We start from the raw sequence: 18,956 nt of genomic DNA on the forward strand, positions 1-18,956 counted from the left end.
CCAAGCTGCCATATATACCGGCATCCTTTGACGACGCATCGCGATGCTATGGCGGCCGACAGCCAGCTCCGCCAGTGAAACTTTGTGATGCCTGCCACAAATCATTAGCAATTCGTTCTCAGACAACAAAACTCTTCTTGTGGTATCGAACCTCGTTCCATCTGTCAAGGCAGGGGAGGAGAAAAGAGGGAGTTCGTCTCTGCCTCCATGAGACGAGGCGGGCACGTGCTATGGTAGGAAACGGGAAAAAGTAAGGCCAAGTGCATGAAAGTTGGTGTACGTAGTCAGGGCGACGTTGGGATTGGATCACGAGGTTCTAGGGCTCAAGGCTATCATGTCCATCAGGGCTGTGTAAGTGAGGCGATGTGGATGGTAGGGCGGCAGGCAGGCAGGCAGGCAGGGCAACGGTTGACAGGGCTCGCAATGGTGATGGTGTAAGATGTGGGCAGGGAGTCAAGATGTGCTGGAGAACGGATGAAATAAAAGAGAGTAGTGCACTATTAAAAGTAGTACCTCCTCTAAAAGCACCTTTTGATCAGACGAAGTTGATCGAGACCTGTCCCCCTTTCCAGATGTAGCCGGGGTTTCGCGGCGAAGCTGTTGCCGGAAACCAATCCGATATCCCCCAAACGTGGCGATGATGTTTCGCGAAAGAAAAGAAACTGTACCATTCCGCCCGAAATTTTTGGTTTGCCGAACTAAGATTTGATAGTCAGTAAAGTCATAAACGTCGTCAGCGTTAGATCCGGTGCTTTTCCGATTCTGCAGTCACTGTTAGCATTTGCGATCCACCTTGCCAGAGTTCTGTCGTGTTTGCGTACCGAGACGAGAATAAAGCATGTATAGCGCCATCCGATTGCACTCCTCCGTTCCGGTGATGGTGACCAGCCGTTCGTTGCTGTTGTCTTGAGGCTCGTTGATCTTAATCACACTGCCGCTGATCTGGCGTATCTCGTTGATCTTCTGTCCACCCTTTCCAATGATGGCTCCAACCATGTCGTTGGGGATGTAGATCTGCTGGGTCAAGGGAGCGCCGGCGATGGCTCCTCCGTGCATGGGCTGAGCTGGGTGGGCACCATGGGGTTGGGGAACGGCAGCACCGGCATGGGGCTGCATGGGAGCGGCGGCACCGTAGGCACCGGCCTGCGCCGCGCCGTAGTGGATGGGCATGGCCGGGTTCGGCTGAGCCGCATGAGGAGGGTACGGCTGCGCGCCGTACGGGGCAGCGGGGAGACCGTGGTGCTGAGCGCGGGCATCGTGCCTGCGGTTGTAGTTCTCGCGGTTACCGTAGTTGCCAGTGGTCGGCTGCGGGCAGTAGGGGACGACCTGCATGCCGCCGGGGACAACACCAGCAGGGCCACCACTTCTCGTTGCGTATGCGGAAGCAGCCGGGCCGCCGAAGCGGTCGTTCAGCTGCTCGAGGAGCGTGCTACCGACGTAGTAGGTCGCGATGTGGACGGCATCAGCAACACCCATGACGACGAGCGAGCGCTCAGTAGACAGAGGCAAGCAGGAGTCGGAAGCATTAAGCCGAGCCCCGGAAGCCTCCTGGATCTCACGAATGCGAGCACCACCCTTTCCAATAATGGAGCCGATCAGAATATGGGGGATCAGCAGGCGCAGAGGGTATGTCTTTGACTGGGCGCTTGAAGGCTCGGCCAGAGGCTCGTTGTTGAGGGTACGAATGATCAGTCCGAAGGCCTGGTCATCTCGTTAGTAGGACATTCAAGTTAACACGAGTAGGACGGTCACCAACCTTTGCAGCAGCGTCGACAACGCCGCTAACTGTCAAGATGCGCTCCACAGCTCCCTTCTGATAGTCGCTCACGGTGCACTTGGCACCGGACATCTTGCGAATATTGGAAACATTCTCTCCGCCCTTTCCAATGATTGTGGCAGCTTCCGGGCTGGAGATAACGGCGCGAATGTGGATCCAATCTCTCTCGTCGTGGCTCGCCGAGGGGGTAGAGGTCGCAGGGACGGAGCCGGCGACGGAGCTCTGGATGGGCTTCGTCTCAGTGCCCTCGGCATCGGCCTGCTCGGACTTGGCATCGGAGCCGTTCGTCTTCTCTGTGCTGCCGTTCGCTTCCGTGGTAGGGATGACACTGGTCTCGGGGGGCTGTGCCATCTCAACCTCCTCATCGGTCTTGAGAATCTTGTCCAAGGCCGGGCGCTTCGCGTCTGGTTGGTCGTTGCTGCGCGACGGGGAGGAGGTCTCCTCGAGGGGGCGCTTGGCCGAGTTTGCGGGCTGGGGGGGCGACGCGGACATGATGGGCTAGCTGTTAATGTCTCACACAAGTTTTCGCGATTCCGTCTAGGTTCAAGAAGAGCTTGTATTCGACTATCTACACCACAACGGTTTTCAAAGGAAAACGGGCTGGTGTAGTGGCGTAGTCGGGATCGGGTTCAGAGTAGGTCTCTTCGGTGAAGTGGCTGTGCTCGTGCAGGATGAAGGTCGTAGGGCAGAGGGTCGTGACGTTGAGAAGAGATCGGGATGTGGGTTCAGGATGACTCCTATCCTATCAGGGCCGAGGTAGGTGACTTCCGAAATCGTGAGAATCGCAAAGAAACTCAGGTCAAGCGGAGGGAAGGCGAGGCGATGCGAAGAGGCAGCGGACGGGCAGGAAGTAGATGGGTGATGGAAAAAAAGAGGTAGAGAGAAGGTGGGAGGGAAGGAGCTGATGGTAGTAGACAAAAGGTTGTATCTAGGAGGCGATTCGGATGCAGAAGCTCAAACCTTTCTCCGTCAAACGGACAGTCCAAGCTGCGAAGGCAGGGCAAGGAGCTGCAAAGTGTTGCGACGGTCTGTCAAGTCTGCAAGCAGAGCCTTGATGTTTCCCCTCTGCGAAATGTCGCGTGTCCTTGTTGAGCTTGTCAAGCTGTAGAGCAAAACGGGGACTGGCGACGCGCCGACGGTCGGGCCTAAGGACCTGGAATGGGAGCTTTGGAAGGCGACACGTGAGAGTGGGAGCGAAGATGGGACCGAGTGCGCTGCGCCGTGAGATAATACAACCCACCGAGAGGAAGTTTCGACAAGCGGAGGGGAGGGATGGGGGAGCAGAGTCGAGGATTAAAAGAGATGGGGAGGGAAAAGCCGTGCAAACAGATGGGTTGGAAGGGGGTTCCGGATGTCTCGAAGAGGTTTGAGAAACGGATGGGTGAGGGCAAAGATCTTGTCAGAAAAGATCGGGCTCTCACGCTTTCCTCAGGGCCAGCAGCGCAAGTGCCAGTGCCAGAGCCCAGTGCCAGCCCCGAGCCAGGAGCCAGCCCGCTGCGGCCACCTCAGGCGCAGCCCAGCAGCAGGGCAGGGCAGGGCGGACGGGTGCACCGTGCCGTATGTACCTACAGTGTAAAAGACAGACGCACGGCCCTATTTTTCTCATCCCCACTCCTCCAGTACCAAACCAGGAGTGCGGGAGCCACACAGTTTGCAGTGATTTCCCTCGGCAGATTGAGCTACATGGGGGGAAACCTGGACCTCCCCTCGGAGCTCCCAGTGGGTGTCAAGCCAGCTGGTGCTTCTTCTCCGGGGTTGATTCATTGGACAGATGCAACATGCCGCACAGTGTTTGTCACTGTCTGACCTGCTTGATGCCCCACTCCGTACTTCTCCCACCAAAAACCAACCAGAAGGACGACCACAGAGCCCCCCCTGCTGCGACCTGTCTACAATATCCGTACGGTGCCCTCTGCATTGTTTGCAATGCAAGTGGATGCTCAGTACCAACACAGCATTTCCACAAACATCCCAACGCAACATCGCGTCTTGTTGTTCAAGTCACGTCGATCGTCTTATACCGCGAACGCCTACGACCACACAGTACACCCAACAGACAACAGCCGCTATTCCCTTGCTGAAGCTGTAATCCTTTTTCCGCTACCAACACCTCGGGAGAATCATCTGGACCACTCGAGCCCTGCGCTGTTGGTGTCACTTGTCAGCGTGCCAGACAACTAGACAGCCAGCCAGCCAAGACAGTGCATCATCTGTGCAGGTCGCGCGCTGTCTGCCCCGAGAACTGCTAACAGCGTCCGACACACAGTGACACCTCCTTTGAAACAGTCAGAGACGATCTAGCGCCCGAACACGCCTTGTTCTCTCTGACAGGGGTGAGATCAGACGCACGACGCTATTGGACGTCTTGGTTGCTCCGACGGGCCGTGTGCTTTGTGACGGCTTCAAGGGCTCCTCTATTGCCGTTGCTTAAACTGTTTCGTTTCTTCCGGGGGACCCTCTGAATGTCGCGTGCGTCGCCTGGCCGAGATTGCAACCGTGTCGCCAAATATCAGACCGTTTGGGCCAAAGCAGAACACCAGTCAACCAGCAACGTCTGACCTGGGATATCGGAACTTAACACGACATGAGCGAATCACCTAGACCCGTCGGCGATAGGTATTCCTTGAGCTTGGAACAGAGCTTGCAAGAGCTCCAACAAAAGATCCAGCAACACAAGGACGAGCTTGCAGCGGTATGCATCCCACTCCATGCTTCTCGACGACTCCGAGCTGACCGTGAGACAGCTCCAAAGAAATGGTGGCCAGAGGAATCAAGACCTGTCTGGGGCGGGACGAGAGCCCTACGAAGTCATGAAGGGCGCGTTCGAGCAAGTTGCTGGTACACCCCCCTTCGTACCTTTCTCGGAATCCGTCTTACCCGCGCTCCTGGCCCTGCGGAAGACGCATCAGACCATTGCTGAATCCCGGGCGTATCTGATCAGTCAAGGGACCTCTCTCGACCAGACAAAACGCAGGCTCGAAATCGAGCAGGCGAATCTGGCTGATCAGAAGCTGCTTCAGCAGAGCCTAGAGAAGCGCATCCAGTCCCTCAAGGACGATGCCGAGTCTCGGATGGAGTTGACGCCCGAACAGGCAGCCAAAGAGAGACTGGACGAACTGAGGCAGAAAAAGAAGCGTTACGACAGAGAGACCTCCCGACTACTCAAGGCTCTGAGGAAGTTCATTGACGATCACCTTGCGGCGCAACTGGCAGCGGAGGATCTTGGCGGCCCGGTTGTGGGTGACATGATGGAGATCGACTCCGACCAACTGATTGCGGGCTTCAACGCTCAGGGCCGGCCAGCCAAGGTCAAATCCAAGCCAGACGAGGACAAGCGACAACGAAGGCTTGAGGAAGTCTGGGGCCTGCCACAGGAGGACGCAGGTCAGAAGCGCGGCGAAGCGGACGAGGCAGCCGCCGCCGGCCGCGAGATGCGGGAATTGACAGAACATCTCCTGAACCAGCTCGTGGAAGCAGGGGGCGACAGCGCGGCGGCGTACGTCAAACTGCCCAAGGAGACAGCAGCAGCGCGGTTCCTCATCAGGTCCAAAGTGGCCCAGTTCCATCCCAGAGACGCTACGAAGCTCAAGCTGATTGATTTTGGGAGGGAACTGGACGACTAGGAGGGCCCGGCTTGCCGGACACCCGTGCGAGTGCGACGCAGATGCGCAGATCCCCCGTGTGGACCTGGACCGGCAGGCAATCAAACTGAAATAATTGCAGTAGCATGTCCTTCCTAGGTTTGGCAATGTCACAGAAAAGCTCCTGATGTTAAGCGTTGAGCAGCTCGAGTCAGGCCAAAAGGCTCTCATAGGCCGAATCAGGCCCTGCGGAGGGCAGCTCGGGCTTGGATTGCCACAGTACGGGCTCGTTTCTGATAGTGTGCTTCACAGTGTCTGTGATTGACTCTGCACTTTCCTCCGAATCTGGACAGGACCAAGAAAATAGTTGGTGTCGAGATTTGGGAACTTGGCGCATCTGTCATGAGCATATCTTGACCCTGAAATCATGCGATAAACGATGTGCAAGCTTTTGGGGGCCTGAGGTGTGTGACTCGCAGCAGTTCACGCGATGGTCCTGAGGCTATTTGGATCTGCCGAGAGATCATCGCAAGATGGAAGAACTTTAGCACTTGCAGACCAGGACACAACTCACCTTACCTATGCGATGACGACTTTTCCCGGTCTTAGTAAGGCAGTTAAGGCAACTCAACGACCTTGGTGAACGGCTGCTTTTCATTGGTCAATTCGTCCTCCGCGTCTTTACGCGTCGTCGCGACACCGCCAAAAGTGCCCACACACATAGGTATAGCTCTCTCTCTATCTCTGCCCGGGCTTGCACACCTCCACGGTCCAGGTCTCGCTGATTGCGTTTACCCCTTCTCCACCACACCGAAAGTCAACACTTCGGCATTCTGGTAAACTTTCCATCTCGTTAGACATTCCAACCCAAACAAAACAAAACATGAGCTCTTCTGAACCCGTCGTCGCACAGCAGCCTGACCCTCCTGCAAAGCGAGTCAAGACCTCCTCTGACGACGCCCCCGTTCCTGCCGCCATGGAGCCCTGCCCGCCTCTCCAGGTCAAGAAGCTCTCGGACAAGGCTCGCCTGCCTACCCGTGGCAGCCTCTACGCCGCAGGCTACGACCTCTACGCTGCCAAGGCCACCACCATCCCCGCCCGCGGCAAGGCGCTCGTCAGCACCGACATCGCCATCTCCGTCCCCGCCGGCACTTGTACGTTTTGACCCCGTTGCGTCAAGAGCTCTCCGTCTCTCCTCCGAGTAACAACCACTAACCAAAATCCTCATGTGTACAGACGGCCGCATTGCCCCCCGCTCCGGTCTCGCTGCCAAGAACTTCATCGACACGGGCGCCGGTGTCATCGACGCCGACTACCGCGGCGAGGTCAAGGTCCTGCTCTTTAACCACGCCGAGACCGACTTCGAGATCGCCGAGGGCGACCGCGTCGCCCAGCTCGTCGTCGAGCGCATCTTCACCCCCGAGATCGTCGAGGTCGCGGAGCTCGAGGAGAGCGTGCGCGGCGCCGGCGGCTTCGGCAGCACGGGCGTCGCTCTTGCGCAGTAGAGTCCTCGATACAAGACAAGGAGACTGTGTAGTATGGTTTTAGACGGCCAGAGGTGACCGGATGGCACCACCGTGGGCGAACCAAAAAGTGTTTATAGAACAAAGGGGGCCAAAAAAGAGGAAGACGAATGATGACAATGCTACGACCTTGGAATGCCCTTTTCTATCCCGACCCACGCCGCCCCATGCAGGTGACAAAAAGCCCGCCTCCCTCTCTTGTGTATGTGTGTGTGTATCTAGAAGCCTCCCCAAACTGGTGGCATGCAATGCGTTCAAAATCTAGTCTACAGCTTCCTCGCCCGGAACTCAACGACGGGCTCCCTCAGACTCGCCAGGTTCCTCACGAGCTTAAGCTCGGCGCTCTTGCTCTTGAGCAGATGCAGCCTCCTCCGCCCCTCCTCCGTCGTGTCGTCGACCCCGGCGGCCCGCACGGCGTCCTGCATCCCTTGCGCCGTCTGCGCCAGCACCTCGTGCATACTCGCGAGCACCATCTCGGCGGCCCTCGCCAGGGGCAGCTCCAGCGCGTCAACGTCGTCGCCGCTGAGCCACGACTTGCGGTCCTTGAGCGGGCCCTCGTCCCCGGGGGCGGCGGCGGCGATAACGGCCTCGCGCATGCGCACCGTCATCAGCGCGGCGAACATGTCGCCCGTGCCGGAGAAGTAGGCGTCGATGGCTGGGAAGACGATCTTGAAGAGGCGCGGCTCGCCGGTGGCGGGCGACATGCTGGAGCCGACGACGGACAGGTGCGACGGCGGGTGGTCGGGAGAGGCGAGGGAGACTGAGGTGATGACGACGTGGGGGATGCGGTACTTTGTGTGCAGGGCGCGGATGGCGGTCTGGAGGGTCTGCATGTCTGTGATCTTGACGCCCGAGAGGAGCCTATCGAGGTGTTAGTCAACGTGTGTGCGTGTGTGCGTGTGTGCGTGTGCATGCACAGGGTGAGCTTTCTCATGGTGTGAATCGCAAGGGGAATCGGGACCTGGACGGGGGTTACATACTCGGCCTCAAACTGGTTCGGGAGGATCAGGTCCGCGTACTCGACGAGCGACTGGTACGCGGGCACGACCTCCTCGGCGACGTACAGCCTCCCGTTGTCGCCCATGACGGGGTCCAGGACCCAGAAGAAGCCGCCGGGCGTGCCCGCGGCGGCCTGCTTGCGCTTGAGCTCCTTTGCGATGTCGCCCACGGCCACCACGGCCTCGGCGCCCGGGATGTAGCCCGAGAGCATCATGTCAAAGTCGTCGAGGTACGACTGCTTGAGGCCCTCAAAGAGGTCCCGGATCTCCTGCGCGGATACCTTGGTACCCTTCCATTGTCTGTAGCCTGTGTGGTTGCCTAATGGGGAGAGGGTGTCAGCCCTGACCAACCGCCCATCGTGCGAGGATGAAAGAAGAAGGGAGGTTTCTGCGGAGTGAGCGTGCTGGGTGAGAAGGTTTCTTACTGAACTGGACGGTGTTGAGGGCCGCGACGTCGCAGCCGAGGGACTGCAGCGTGAACACTGCGATTTTGTTTCCTACGTTTCTGGGTTGAACACCCGTAAGCCGGATTTCCTTCGACCGAGAACCCCCAGCGCGCATGAGCGTCTCTGGCAGACAGCGGGGACTCACCCAGACACGACCTTCATCAAAGAGTCAGTTGCATGTCGTGATGGAGGTCCAGGAGCGCAGGATTGTGCCTTACATGACTGGCGACGGCCAGGACGCGCGTATCCGGGATGGGCAGTTCCAAAGACATGGTACTCGTCTGATATGTGTGCTTATAGAATGAAGATTGAGCCGCCGGTTTCCAGGTCCCTCATATGCTGGAGGAGATGATCTCAGATCTCAGAAGTCGGATATCAGCGGGGGTGGCTTCTATCGGGATGCCGATGCGCGGAGCGAACAAACTATGCGACGATGTACTACAAGCAAGAAAGATACGTTGTAAACTCGGACGTGACGAATTTGAGAGCCGAGACAAAGGAACGGTTTCGTTATCGGCGCAGATCCCGGGTTTCTAGGTGCACCTGCTTGAAAGAGCGATACCGGTTTTCTGTAATTATGTATTTGGAAGTGACTAAGTGAGATTAGACAACATGGAGCCGATGTACTGCGGTTCCAGGTCCTTCTAGCTCGGCGCGTTCCCGCTCTGACTCTGAGTCTGACGTTGCGACGGCCGGTGCTCGCCCAATCCGACATTTTTAAGGGTACCTCCCAGTGTGCTAGTTAAGTCTGGTGCACCAAAGGACTGAAGAGGGAAAAAAAGACAACCCCGCCAAAGGGCGCATCGAAGGACCCCGCACTAGCCCGAGATTGGAAACTTTTCAGGCGATTGGCCGTCGACACAGGTGCCGGCAGCTGGCGCACCTCGATCGAGAATTGTCATAATCCAGAGACTCGGTAAACGCAATGTCGATGCTGAGGGATTCGTCGTGTCAGAACGAAGCCAGGAGTGTGTGAAGGCGGAAACAGTAATCTCATTATCTTTCGTGGTTCCCAATAGTGCTTTTTTGCCTTTCGTCTACCAACGTATGGCGCATCTTCTCTAGAACATGCAAAACTCAATCCAGAGTGAAAAGGACAGGCGCTTTTGCCCCGTCCCGGATCCCGTGCAACGCCCGCAATATCAACTTCATTCCGTCGTCAATCGCTGATTTACTCCTCGTCACCAATCTGGAGGTTCCTGTTAGTGGTGTTTCTGTCTCAGATGCTTCGGTAAAACTTGCCTTTGGCGCCAGGTAGAAGCGCAGGTAGCTCTGACCCACCAGGGTGTACTCGACCAGCAGCGGTACCTCGTTGGACAGGCAGATCTTGACCTGCTTGGAGATGGCGGCGGCCTTGCAGAAGTTGACGAGGTACTTGAGAGAGAAGGTCAGGGAGACGGGCTCAGACAGAGCAATGTCGACGTTGAGCTCGGGCTTGTCGACGTTGGTGTGGCTTCGCAGGGTAACGGATCCGTTGCCGATGTCGCCGTTGCATGCGAACTTGACACCGTCCTTGCTTGCGTCGATCGTCACTGTACACCATGGCGTTAGTGATTACTTGTTTAGGGGTCGAATGCCGTTGGAGGCTGCTTACCCGACTCGCTCATGGCCATCAGGTCGAGGCAGATACGCTTGAACTCGCTGCTGGGCATGGTGATTGTCGCGGCGTAGTCCGTCTCGGGGATACCCAGGTGCTCCTGGTCAATGTCCATCAACTTGAGGTCATACTCGCTGATGCGGTCGTTCTCGGAGCTCTCAAAGAGAATGTTCAGGCTGTCGGGCGCGTCCTCGGCCTTGAGGGTCAAGACGTCGTCACCCTGGGCGGCGCGGAGGACCTTGGTCAGCGACGTCAGGTTGACGCCGAGGGCAATGTTGCGGTCGCAACGGTAGGGAGAGAAGGCCTCGGTCTTGAGGGCCATAGACACAAGGGCAACGTGTGAGTTGTCCATGGCCTGGAGCATGATGCCGGAGTCATTGCAGTCGAAGTTGCAGTCCTGGACGAGGTCCTTGATGGCATCGACAACCTAGGCAGATCAGCAAAGAGGCCTTGAGATGTATGCGTGCAGTGCTTTGCGGCTGCGCCGTACCTTCTTCAGGATATCGGCCTGGTCGAGTCTGGCTTCCAACATCTCTGTTTCACGTCAGCATCATGCGCCTGGACCAGTAGACCGAGTAAGCATCGGTGAGGGGGCCAAGGGAGTAACATACTGGCTGATTATATGCGTGAGAAATTAAGAGGAGAAGGGGTATCTTCAGAAATCAAAAAGAAACGGAAGAGAAAGGCGTAGAGATGATCGTGGGCTGTTGCGGAAAAGTTGGTCGTCAAGTTGTGTGGTTGAGGGGGTGGTGAAGAAGAGAAGGTCTCGTCGCGGAAAGCACTTTAATGGGCAAACACGGTCGCGCGTTGTGGTGGGCTGGTAAAGAGGAGACAACGCGTCAAGCATTTATCAGGGCTCGACGCCAACCTAACGCGCGGGGCAGAAGCATGCTGCCTCCACTGCCTTCAGCGCCCCGTCGTCCTGACTGATGATGGCTGGACCGTGCACTATCCATCCACCTACGTAAAGGACAGACAGCCAGGCGCACCTTCCCACCAGAGATAGTTGGCCCGGGCTCACCGAGCTCCCTCCACTCGTTTAGGGGGCCTGCGGGCTTCCATCCAGCCCCTTAATCATGGCCCCTTTCCTTTCCCCTAGCAACCAGGGGTTCTTTGTGCAATATGATGCATAGCAAACTACATAGCAACGTGGGTGACCGATGCATAGCATCAACTGAACATGTGGCTGGTTTGGATGTAAACAAAAGAAAGTAAACAGTTTAATTATTAGACTTTTTTTTCTTTATCAATTAAGAATACTAGCACTAGTCTGTACAAGCTTCCTCTGGCCCAAATGGAGCCTGCACCGGATGACCATGGTGCGCATCAATGTCATGATAAAGTACAAATGAGCAATCCGATGAACGACACTTCCTGTCCGCGTGTCCTAGAATCCCTTTCTATATGCAATCAGTGTATGGTGACTATGTTTGCAGAGATTATGTGTCAGAAGCCAAGAAGAAAAGAAGAAAGGAAATCAAAGATACGAATGACTGTAATTAGTTAGAGTCTTCTCCCCTCAAACGCCGTGTCCATCGTCAAATGTCGTGTCCTCGTCACATCGAAACGATGCGTGCCGGATTCGTCCCAGTCCTTGGGCGGGGTCGGAGGTTGATGACCATCTCGAGCTCCTTCATCATACCCCTGTTGGCGTCAGCCTTTTCTTTGGCGATTTCTCGCTTTTCCCGCTCTTCTCTCATCTTGATGATGCGCTCGTCTCTCGTCAATAGGCTGCGGGGCCTAGGCTGGGCAACTGCCTCAAAGATCTCTTCCGTGTCAGGTTCCCCTGCGCTGCTGAAGTCCAGGCTGGAGGGAGACTCTCCATTCAGCGCCTTGAGAGCTTCGGCAGCTCCACCCTCGTCAACTGTCGTGAGGCCGCTTAGCGAGCTGGTTGGGGAGAGCAGTGTGCTCATAGAAGACAGCCTCTTCTCGTTCCGGTCGATACCCAGGGCGAGCGCTGCTTTACCCTCTTCCCAAGCCTGCATCAGAATCTTCAGGTCTGTTCCGATAGACTCGTATTGCAACATCAGACTAGAGCCGAGCTCGGATATGTCATCGGACTCGTTAAGACTGCGATCAGACTCTTCTCTCAGTAAAGTCAACTTGGCTTGTAGGCCGCGGATGCCGCTGGACAAGGAGTTTAGTTTGCGTAATTGCGATCTCCATCTCTCTCTACCAGGCGTCAGGGGCATTTTTGGAGTCGGTGGTGGCTGGAAAGCTACGGTTTGTCAGTTGCCAGTTTCAGTTAACCAGAGGAGAACCACTCACACTCCTCGTCGCTCAACAGTCTTCTTAGGTTCTCAAACGCTTTTTGAGTGACCGTGTTGAGAGTCCGAACTGCCTCCACTGTGGTTGTCCACTTCAATAGGTCGCTACTGTCACCGCTTGCGTCCAGAGCTAGCAGCGCACACAGAAACATCTTACGAATGGTGTGAAACCGTGCGGCTAGAATCTTGAGCGTTCGAAGTGATTCGTTATCCTCAAACTCATTTTCTTGGAAGCCTTGCCTGGCATCGGACATGTCGAAGTCGCTAATGTCGTAAATGTCGTGGTACTTCTCCAAGTCAAGCTGCTCTGAGAATCCTTTGACTACCGAGACGGTCTGATCGTATGCAGGAATGACATCAGCAAAGCAGGCCCTAAGAGCCTTGCGGAGGCGCACGCACTTGCGCGTCTGTGAGCGATCCTCTATACGGCTGATGGGTGGAAGAGGCGCACTCCTAAAGCTTGTGTCAGCGCACCACAGACTTTCTCCAGTCGGCGAGTCGACTTCGGATGAATATACTTACAGACGGTAACCTCTGGAAACAAGTTCCACCTCCTGCACCAGAGCAATCGCTGCGCCAGTCGCGCTGTCGAATTCCTGCGAGTTCGAAACAAACGCAGTGACCTCTGACAGTGCTTGCAGCCGTCTGTACCTCAGCCATTGCCTTCGCATAAACACATGGGCGATCCCTGCAGCGATCACAACAACCAGCAGAAGGGCAACAGCGCGTCTCTTGTTCAATGGCCCTGCTCCCGCAAGCCAGTTGATTGAAACAACCAATGCCAGTGCCCCCAAGACGACGACGGCAGCGCCGGTCGGATCGAGCAACTTGTCGGCCGGATTGCCTTCAATCGCAGCATTGGCAGGCCGGGATGGTGCATGGTGCTGGGATAATATGGAGTGTCCACTCAATAGCTGGGAAGCGATAATAGTATAGCGAAATTGCTCGAGGAATTTGGAGTTGTCGGCTCGGTCAATCCTGGACGCTACCGCGGTCTGGAGAAGACACACAAGTCAGTAATTTCCCCATTGTGCCACAGATAGGGGATTTTGAAAGGGACGCACCGAATAACTTCGTCGGTACGACTTGTCGGATGCGGCCTTCGTAGGTATGTCGACTCGGAGGGGATTGTTGCGGAATCTCGATCTGACCATTGGCCGACCTGTCGGCGCGAAATCAGGGCTCGAGGGAGGCGACTCATCGTAGGTTGGATCGTCGTGCGCCCATCCCGCCTGCTCGACCTCGCCTTCGTCTGCCGCGCGCGCGCATCTCGTCAGCGGACGGCCACAATCGGGGGTTGTTGGGTCGCATCTCGCGATGTTGCACTTACCACGAAGGTACTCGGCGAGCGGTGACTGGTCAAACACAACTGGCTCCATCTAGCGACCTGGCAAGTATCGACAAGGCACCTGCAAGCAGCACGGCCATCTGTTGCTTCACGTCGTCGTGTTTGGTCGCTGCGTCGTGGGAATCGTGAACGAAACGAGGGGCGGGCTGCGTTCGAATAACAAGTAACAGACTCAAAGAAAACACAAAGTCATGTGCAAGCGACGTATGGACGGTCCTTCGGGGGATATATACGAATCGTACGAATTGATACGTTGTAATTGCGGAGGTTGCACAGGGGGGTGGGAAGGTGGAAGGGAGAGTGCGCTCGCAGCCACGACCCGAAAGTGACCAGCTGCCGCCGCTGGACCCCTGCATGCACCGATTAAGGTGCAAGGGGTAAGACGGAGCCTCGGTGGGGCGATTGCATATGATCTGCCCCAGCCAACGAGCGTTCTAACGGTGTCACGGTGAAGAGAGCGCGCCGAAGGTGTGGCTTGTGCACAGGACCTGGTCATTGTTTGCATATCTTTTAAATTTGGTACCAAAGGACATGGGGCGGAGCTGAGAGCGACATCAGCGTACCAAGGCTGACTCTCCACCTGATCTGGGGACGCTAGTTGGCCTGGAACATCATACTGCCGAATCCCGATCTTGGACCTGCCGGGCCCTGTCATTTCGAGCTCCACCAGCGTGCTGGGAGTCATTACCTAATCCAAGGCCCGCAGAGTGACGGAGGAGCTCTACGAACAGACGCTACCATTGCTTGACCCTCACGACACGGAGCGCATCGACACGACGACGCAACACATCGCAAGACCTGAGATCTCCCGGTGTCGCCCTGATCAAGAAAGAGTACCCAGCGACCCGAAACCCGTACGCACGCATACACAAGACTGCAAAGATGCCGTCGGAACGCGACTACCAAATCTCCCCCATTGTGCAGGAATCCGTGATGCACAACACAAAGGTGGGATAGCTTTCTGGCAACAGACAACTCTTGCGACCGGCGCAACCTCTTGCTAACACTCCTCTCTTCTGCGCAGACCCTCTCGAACCTGCAGAGTCTGACGGCTTCTCTTTTCGGTGTTGCGGCCGGCATTCTCGGTCTTGAATCCTACAACGGCTTCTTGTTTTACTTCCTCTTTTCCTTCCTGACGGTCGCCTTGTTCTACGTTTTCCGGATCGCTCCCGAATCGACGTCAGCAGGTTTGCCGTTTCTCAACACGAGCCGCTACTTCAAGGGACCATTGGACGTCTGGACGAGTGGGTTGTTTGGTGGGCTACCTGGCTTCATCCTCACTTGGACTTTATTCTACGGCATCGTGAGGGCATAGTAGGCGACAATGGGTAAAAGTGGCATTGCTGGCGTCGGGGCGTTGAGGGAGCATTATACAAAGACTGAACGCATGATATATTCGATGGCATACCTAGATATCAATGAAGTAAACAACGCTGGCGTGGCGCTACAACGAGCAATACGACACCCGCAATCAATAACGCCGCGCTTCCTCTTCGGATGAACAAATGCACCCTAAATCAGCTCAATCAACAATCTCCACAACGGTGCCTACGAATCCCTCCAATCCAGATCTATCGTTACGGCCTCCCTCGAGCACCAATATCTGCGAGCCCATTTCAACCCATTCTCTGCTAGTCAATAGTTCGAGCGTTGCCTGGACACCCCCGGAGAACTCTGGCTCGGCAACAGAGGCGTGCTCATCGTGCTCATTCATATTGAAGATCTCTTCGGCCTCGTCTGTGTTCGAGTCTCTCGACTCATCCTTGGTTGGCAGCCTGGTGACCCCCTTGACTTTGGCAGCTGCGCGAACACTGCCGACGTAAACATTGACAAGGGAACCGCACGTCAAAAACGCTGCATTTGGGTCGTTGAAAGACACAGTTAACCCGCTGGCTGCCTGGAGAGACATGCCCGTGTCCACCATGTGTTTGGATGGGATGGCCAGAACCATGCCCTTTCGAATCCGAGGAGCAGTTACTGGCGGCTCGACAGCTCCTTCGGATGAATCATCCGGGGCAATGTCTAGCACGATGCCAATAGTGCCAACTTGGCCAGCTTCGAGAGTGTTGACAGGCAACCGCAGGTTACGTATGCTAACAATTTTGGCTTTGTGCCACTCTCCCTTGATGGTCGAGGCAGCGACCGTGTTACGTATCGCAATTTTAGCCAGCTCCGCCGACGCAGGATGGGATATAGACAGGCCGTAGTTGCCGGGAGAAGACCGGTCCTCTGGCGACATGCCTTTGAAATCGTCATCGCCCGAGGGAAAAGGTCCAACGACGATGCTGTCTCCGACAGAGAGCTGGCCGAACCGCAAGTAACCGGACACGACGGTTCCCATGTCGTTCTGGTTCGGATTCTCGGCAAGGGAAGCATAGGAAGCTGGGAGACTGAAGGTGTCGTCAATGTGGAAAAGACACGAAGGCTGTTCTGGGTTGAGTGCCATTCCAATATAATCCTGTGCAGTGGGCGCTGGTGGAAGGGGCAGGCTCTCCAAGAGGGCATGGGTCAAGCCAATGCCGGCGCCACTAACAGCACTGGTGAGGATGATGGGAATGAATCTAAGCAAGTCCCCATCTCGCTTCATCTCCGTCGTGGTGGCCTTAACTTTGTCAAGGTCAGCCGAAGAGATGGTGGTCCATTCCTGGGCGCCATGCAGAGCTGGCTGAAGAATCTTGGGAACTCGGCCCGCCTCTTTGATGTGTGTTAGCAGCTGGCCCAAGGTTCGCTGCAAGCTTGCTTTGGTGGCCAGGTCCAGTTTTGTGATGACAATGACCAAAGGTGTCTTCAGCTTCAGACACAGCTCCAGATGGGCTTTTGCAAGGTCCACGCCGGCACCCGCAACCCCTAGAACTTCGTTAGCCGAGGAACTAGCTCCGTCCTTGGTCGAGCTTGCGTCTGCGTCGTCTGCAGCAATGCAGAGAACAGTCCACTGAGGAGCCCAGCCGAAAAGACCACGAAGGATCGTTCGGCGGTAGCGGGGGTGGCCGGCTGAATCAGAGACAAATACAAGACGTCCATCCTCAGCGCTGTCGTGGATGTCGATCCACGACTCGACATGATCCTGCGAGTAATTGAAGACAGCATGGTCCTTGTATCCTATGAGCTCCTGTGCTACGGAGCTGGTGAGCCCCGAAGCTACCTCGTGTCGGTGTTTGAACAGACTAATGCGACTTTTCCCACGCCCATTGTCAACTGTTCCAGTAGAGAGTGTCCCCAGAAGAGTGGATTTTCCCGATGTTGTCGGTCCGGTGAGAGTTATTCTCAGCTGATCGGTGGTGGAACGCCCTCTGCTTGGTGGCACAACAGGCTCCTTGGCTCTTGGAGATTGTTTGGTTCCGCGGCGGCTCTCTCGGGAGTCCTCTGGCTGAGCATGGCGCGTTGAATAGTCAGGAGTAACAAGCGCTTCCACAACCCAAAGTCTTCCCTGTCGGGCAACCTGAACAGGTTGTGTCGCTTCGTTATCGACCAATTCTGACGTCTCGAGCCACTCGCATTCGCCTACTATGACATAGCGAAGGATTTCGACCCGGCATCCCAAGGTAGCGGCCATGACCCTAAGAGTCGTGATGCTCTCATCCATCTCGTCCTTGGTCAAGCCTACGAGGGTACCGTCGTCGGCGACCCCAATTTCGTATAAAGCCCCACGAGATTCCTCAAGACCGGGGGGAGGTTTGTGCGGCGTCATGGCCTGACTCAAGTCGTCCGTGTCATCGGGAAGCTTTGGAATGATGAGGTCTTTGGGGTTCAGAGCATGGTAGGCGCATGACTGCTGAAGTCTCCAAAGCAATTGAGTCGTCAATTGCTGTAACCGGACTTGTCGACTCTGGCTTGAGGCCGATAGAGCTGCCGATGCGATCTTGGAGGCGCGAGTGACCGGGTTTCTGAGGTTGTGAGAAGAAGTGATGGTGCTCATGGTCGTATAGGTACGCCGTGGTCGCAACAAGAGATGAAGCTTATATTCAGTTGGACCCTCTTGTGGCTCGGCTTCCAACTTTGTCACACCATAGTCTGACAGGTGCCCGGGCTGGATCTGTCCATCGTCGGTCCTGGGTTTCCTCCCTGGGTCCTCGGGGGCCAACCAGGGAGAAGAGACCCGTTGGGGGTCGGTGTCAAAAGTGAAGATTGAGCCGGAAGCCATCTTAGATGCTCGAGACAGATGAATAAAGTGGCGAATGCGCCTAATTTGCAGGGTAGGGGTCGTTGTAATCTTTGCAGTCAATGACAATGTTGATATGGATACAAACGCCGGTTATGATGGGCTATTGCAGTTACAAGAGCAGAAGAACGAGATGCTATACGCGGTATCATCTTGATGATCAAAAGTCGTTTATTGATTTGCGGTGAATATCAGGCGTCGTTGCAAACGTTGGAGCGCTGGGAGGGAAGCTCGGCGAGCAGCCTAGTGGGAAGCCATTATGAATGTGAAAGCGTGGGCAACTATCGATGAATAGGTTGAGTGTTCCAAGACGCATTCAAGAAGCGAACGGCTTGGGTGACGATGAGTTTTTGGCGCCGTTACGGTTCTGAATATGAATGACTCGAAGGCCGGTGAGGTCTCAGCCCAAGTGTGACGCAGTCGGCCAGGAGTAAAGGTCCAAGGAGTCGGGAAACCGACGCCACCGAGTGGCTCAACTTTGCGGAGAAAGTGCGGGTAATCCACCACCTAGTGACTCCACGAGCCCACCTAGCATTTGCAGGAGCGGCTCTGAAAGGAGCCTCGGTTCCTGCCCTTGCCGCTTAAGGCAACTCGCGCTCCTTGCTGAGGGTCGCCTCGTATCGCGTGTTGTCTATGTTGGAATACAGCCATGATTGAGTATCGGTCGTGTGTGCAGTGGCTGGTGCTCATCAGATCTATCATTCACCTTACGAGGAACGGCATCAAGGTCTCATTCTCATGAGGTTGGCTGCCTGGCAGAGCGGTAGGTACCTTCATCTCCTCTCATCTTGCTGAGTTGCTCCGTCTTGCTGCAGAATGTACTAGACCCACTTCGGTACCGGCCAGGTGCAGTGTCTCCGACCGTCAGTCTTTGTCTTCGCTGTTGCTGCAGGCTGCAAGCACTCAGGCCTTTAGAAATTAGGGGACCTCGGCCAGTACCCAGGTACAATCATACGCACCTAGGGTCTTTTGTCGCCGCAGCCGCTTGGCCATTCGCCAGGAACGGAGTCTTGAATCTTAAATCAATAAAACATCAGTGGACGGGACCGCCTGCACTGACGGGCACTCGTTAGTTTCGAAGATCAGGCTTCGCTGATCTCCCCTTCCTTTTCGTCGAGATAAATTGCGGAGCCACAGCATACCTTGCTGGACATTACTACATTTGAAGATGAGGGGGACGGCAGAATTCCTACGTACTGCACAGTCTGGACGATGCATAATGCATAGCTCGGAAAGCACAGATACGCCGGGCTTGTTCAG

The 18,956-nt window shown here is 55.9% G+C and overlaps 8 protein-coding genes across 8 annotated transcripts; 2 read left to right on the forward strand and 6 right to left on the reverse strand.

The window, feature by feature from the left end:
* Window positions 1–774: 774 nt before the first annotated feature.
* ColSpa_02400 (RNA-binding protein rnc1) lies at window positions 775–2,269 on the reverse strand (the record flags this gene model as incomplete). The annotated part of the gene is made up of 2 exons (XM_049268612.1): window positions 775–1,701; window positions 1,757–2,269. 2 exons carry the CDS (start codon window positions 2,267–2,269, stop codon window positions 775–777), a joined length of 1,440 nt encoding a protein of 479 aa, XP_049124569.1.
* Window positions 2,270–4,485: 2,216 nt separating this feature from the next.
* Window positions 4,486–5,400, forward strand: ColSpa_02401 (uncharacterized protein; the record flags this gene model as incomplete). Its single annotated transcript, XM_049268613.1, has 1 exon — window positions 4,486–5,400. One exon carries the CDS (start codon window positions 4,486–4,488, stop codon window positions 5,398–5,400), a length of 915 nt encoding a protein of 304 aa, XP_049124570.1.
* Window positions 5,401–7,147: 1,747 nt separating this feature from the next.
* ColSpa_02402 (putative pyridoxamine 5'-phosphate oxidase) lies at window positions 7,148–8,597 on the reverse strand (the record flags this gene model as incomplete). Its single annotated transcript, XM_049268614.1, has 4 exons — window positions 7,148–7,672; window positions 7,858–8,186; window positions 8,305–8,347; window positions 8,544–8,597. The coding sequence occupies 4 exons, from the start codon at window positions 8,595–8,597 to the stop codon at window positions 7,148–7,150; spliced, it is 951 nt and encodes a 316-aa protein (XP_049124571.1).
* Window positions 8,598–9,402: 805 nt separating this feature from the next.
* Window positions 9,403–10,454, reverse strand: ColSpa_02403 (proliferating cell nuclear antigen; the record flags this gene model as incomplete). The annotated part of the gene is made up of 3 exons (XM_049268615.1): window positions 9,403–9,857; window positions 9,920–10,349; window positions 10,413–10,454. 3 exons carry the CDS (start codon window positions 10,452–10,454, stop codon window positions 9,403–9,405), a joined length of 927 nt encoding a protein of 308 aa, XP_049124572.1.
* Window positions 10,455–11,478: 1,024 nt separating this feature from the next.
* Window positions 11,479–12,114, reverse strand: ColSpa_02404 (uncharacterized protein; the record flags this gene model as incomplete). Its single annotated transcript, XM_049268616.1, has 1 exon — window positions 11,479–12,114. One exon carries the CDS (start codon window positions 12,112–12,114, stop codon window positions 11,479–11,481), a length of 636 nt encoding a protein of 211 aa, XP_049124573.1.
* A 53-nt stretch (window positions 12,115–12,167) lies between these two features.
* Window positions 12,168–13,568, reverse strand: ColSpa_02405 (uncharacterized protein; the record flags this gene model as incomplete). Its single annotated transcript, XM_049268617.1, has 4 exons — window positions 12,168–12,618; window positions 12,712–13,184; window positions 13,254–13,441; window positions 13,520–13,568. The coding sequence occupies 4 exons, from the start codon at window positions 13,566–13,568 to the stop codon at window positions 12,168–12,170; spliced, it is 1,161 nt and encodes a 386-aa protein (XP_049124574.1).
* Window positions 13,569–14,419: 851 nt separating this feature from the next.
* On the forward strand, window positions 14,420–14,852 carry ColSpa_02406 (ER membrane protein complex subunit 6; the record flags this gene model as incomplete). The annotated part of the gene is made up of 2 exons (XM_049268618.1): window positions 14,420–14,485; window positions 14,562–14,852. The coding sequence occupies 2 exons, from the start codon at window positions 14,420–14,422 to the stop codon at window positions 14,850–14,852; spliced, it is 357 nt and encodes a 118-aa protein (XP_049124575.1).
* A 207-nt stretch (window positions 14,853–15,059) lies between these two features.
* Window positions 15,060–17,678, reverse strand: ColSpa_02407 (GTP-binding protein 2; the record flags this gene model as incomplete). The annotated part of the gene is made up of 1 exon (XM_049268619.1): window positions 15,060–17,678. The coding sequence occupies one exon, from the start codon at window positions 17,676–17,678 to the stop codon at window positions 15,060–15,062; it is 2,619 nt and encodes an 872-aa protein (XP_049124576.1).
* Window positions 17,679–18,956: the final 1,278 nt, after the last annotated feature.

The sequence above is a fragment of the Colletotrichum spaethianum genome, assembly GCF_022836535.1.
Source record: "Colletotrichum spaethianum MAFF 239500 DNA, contig04, whole genome shotgun sequence".
Taxonomy (NCBI): domain Eukaryota; kingdom Fungi; phylum Ascomycota; class Sordariomycetes; order Glomerellales; family Glomerellaceae; genus Colletotrichum; species Colletotrichum spaethianum.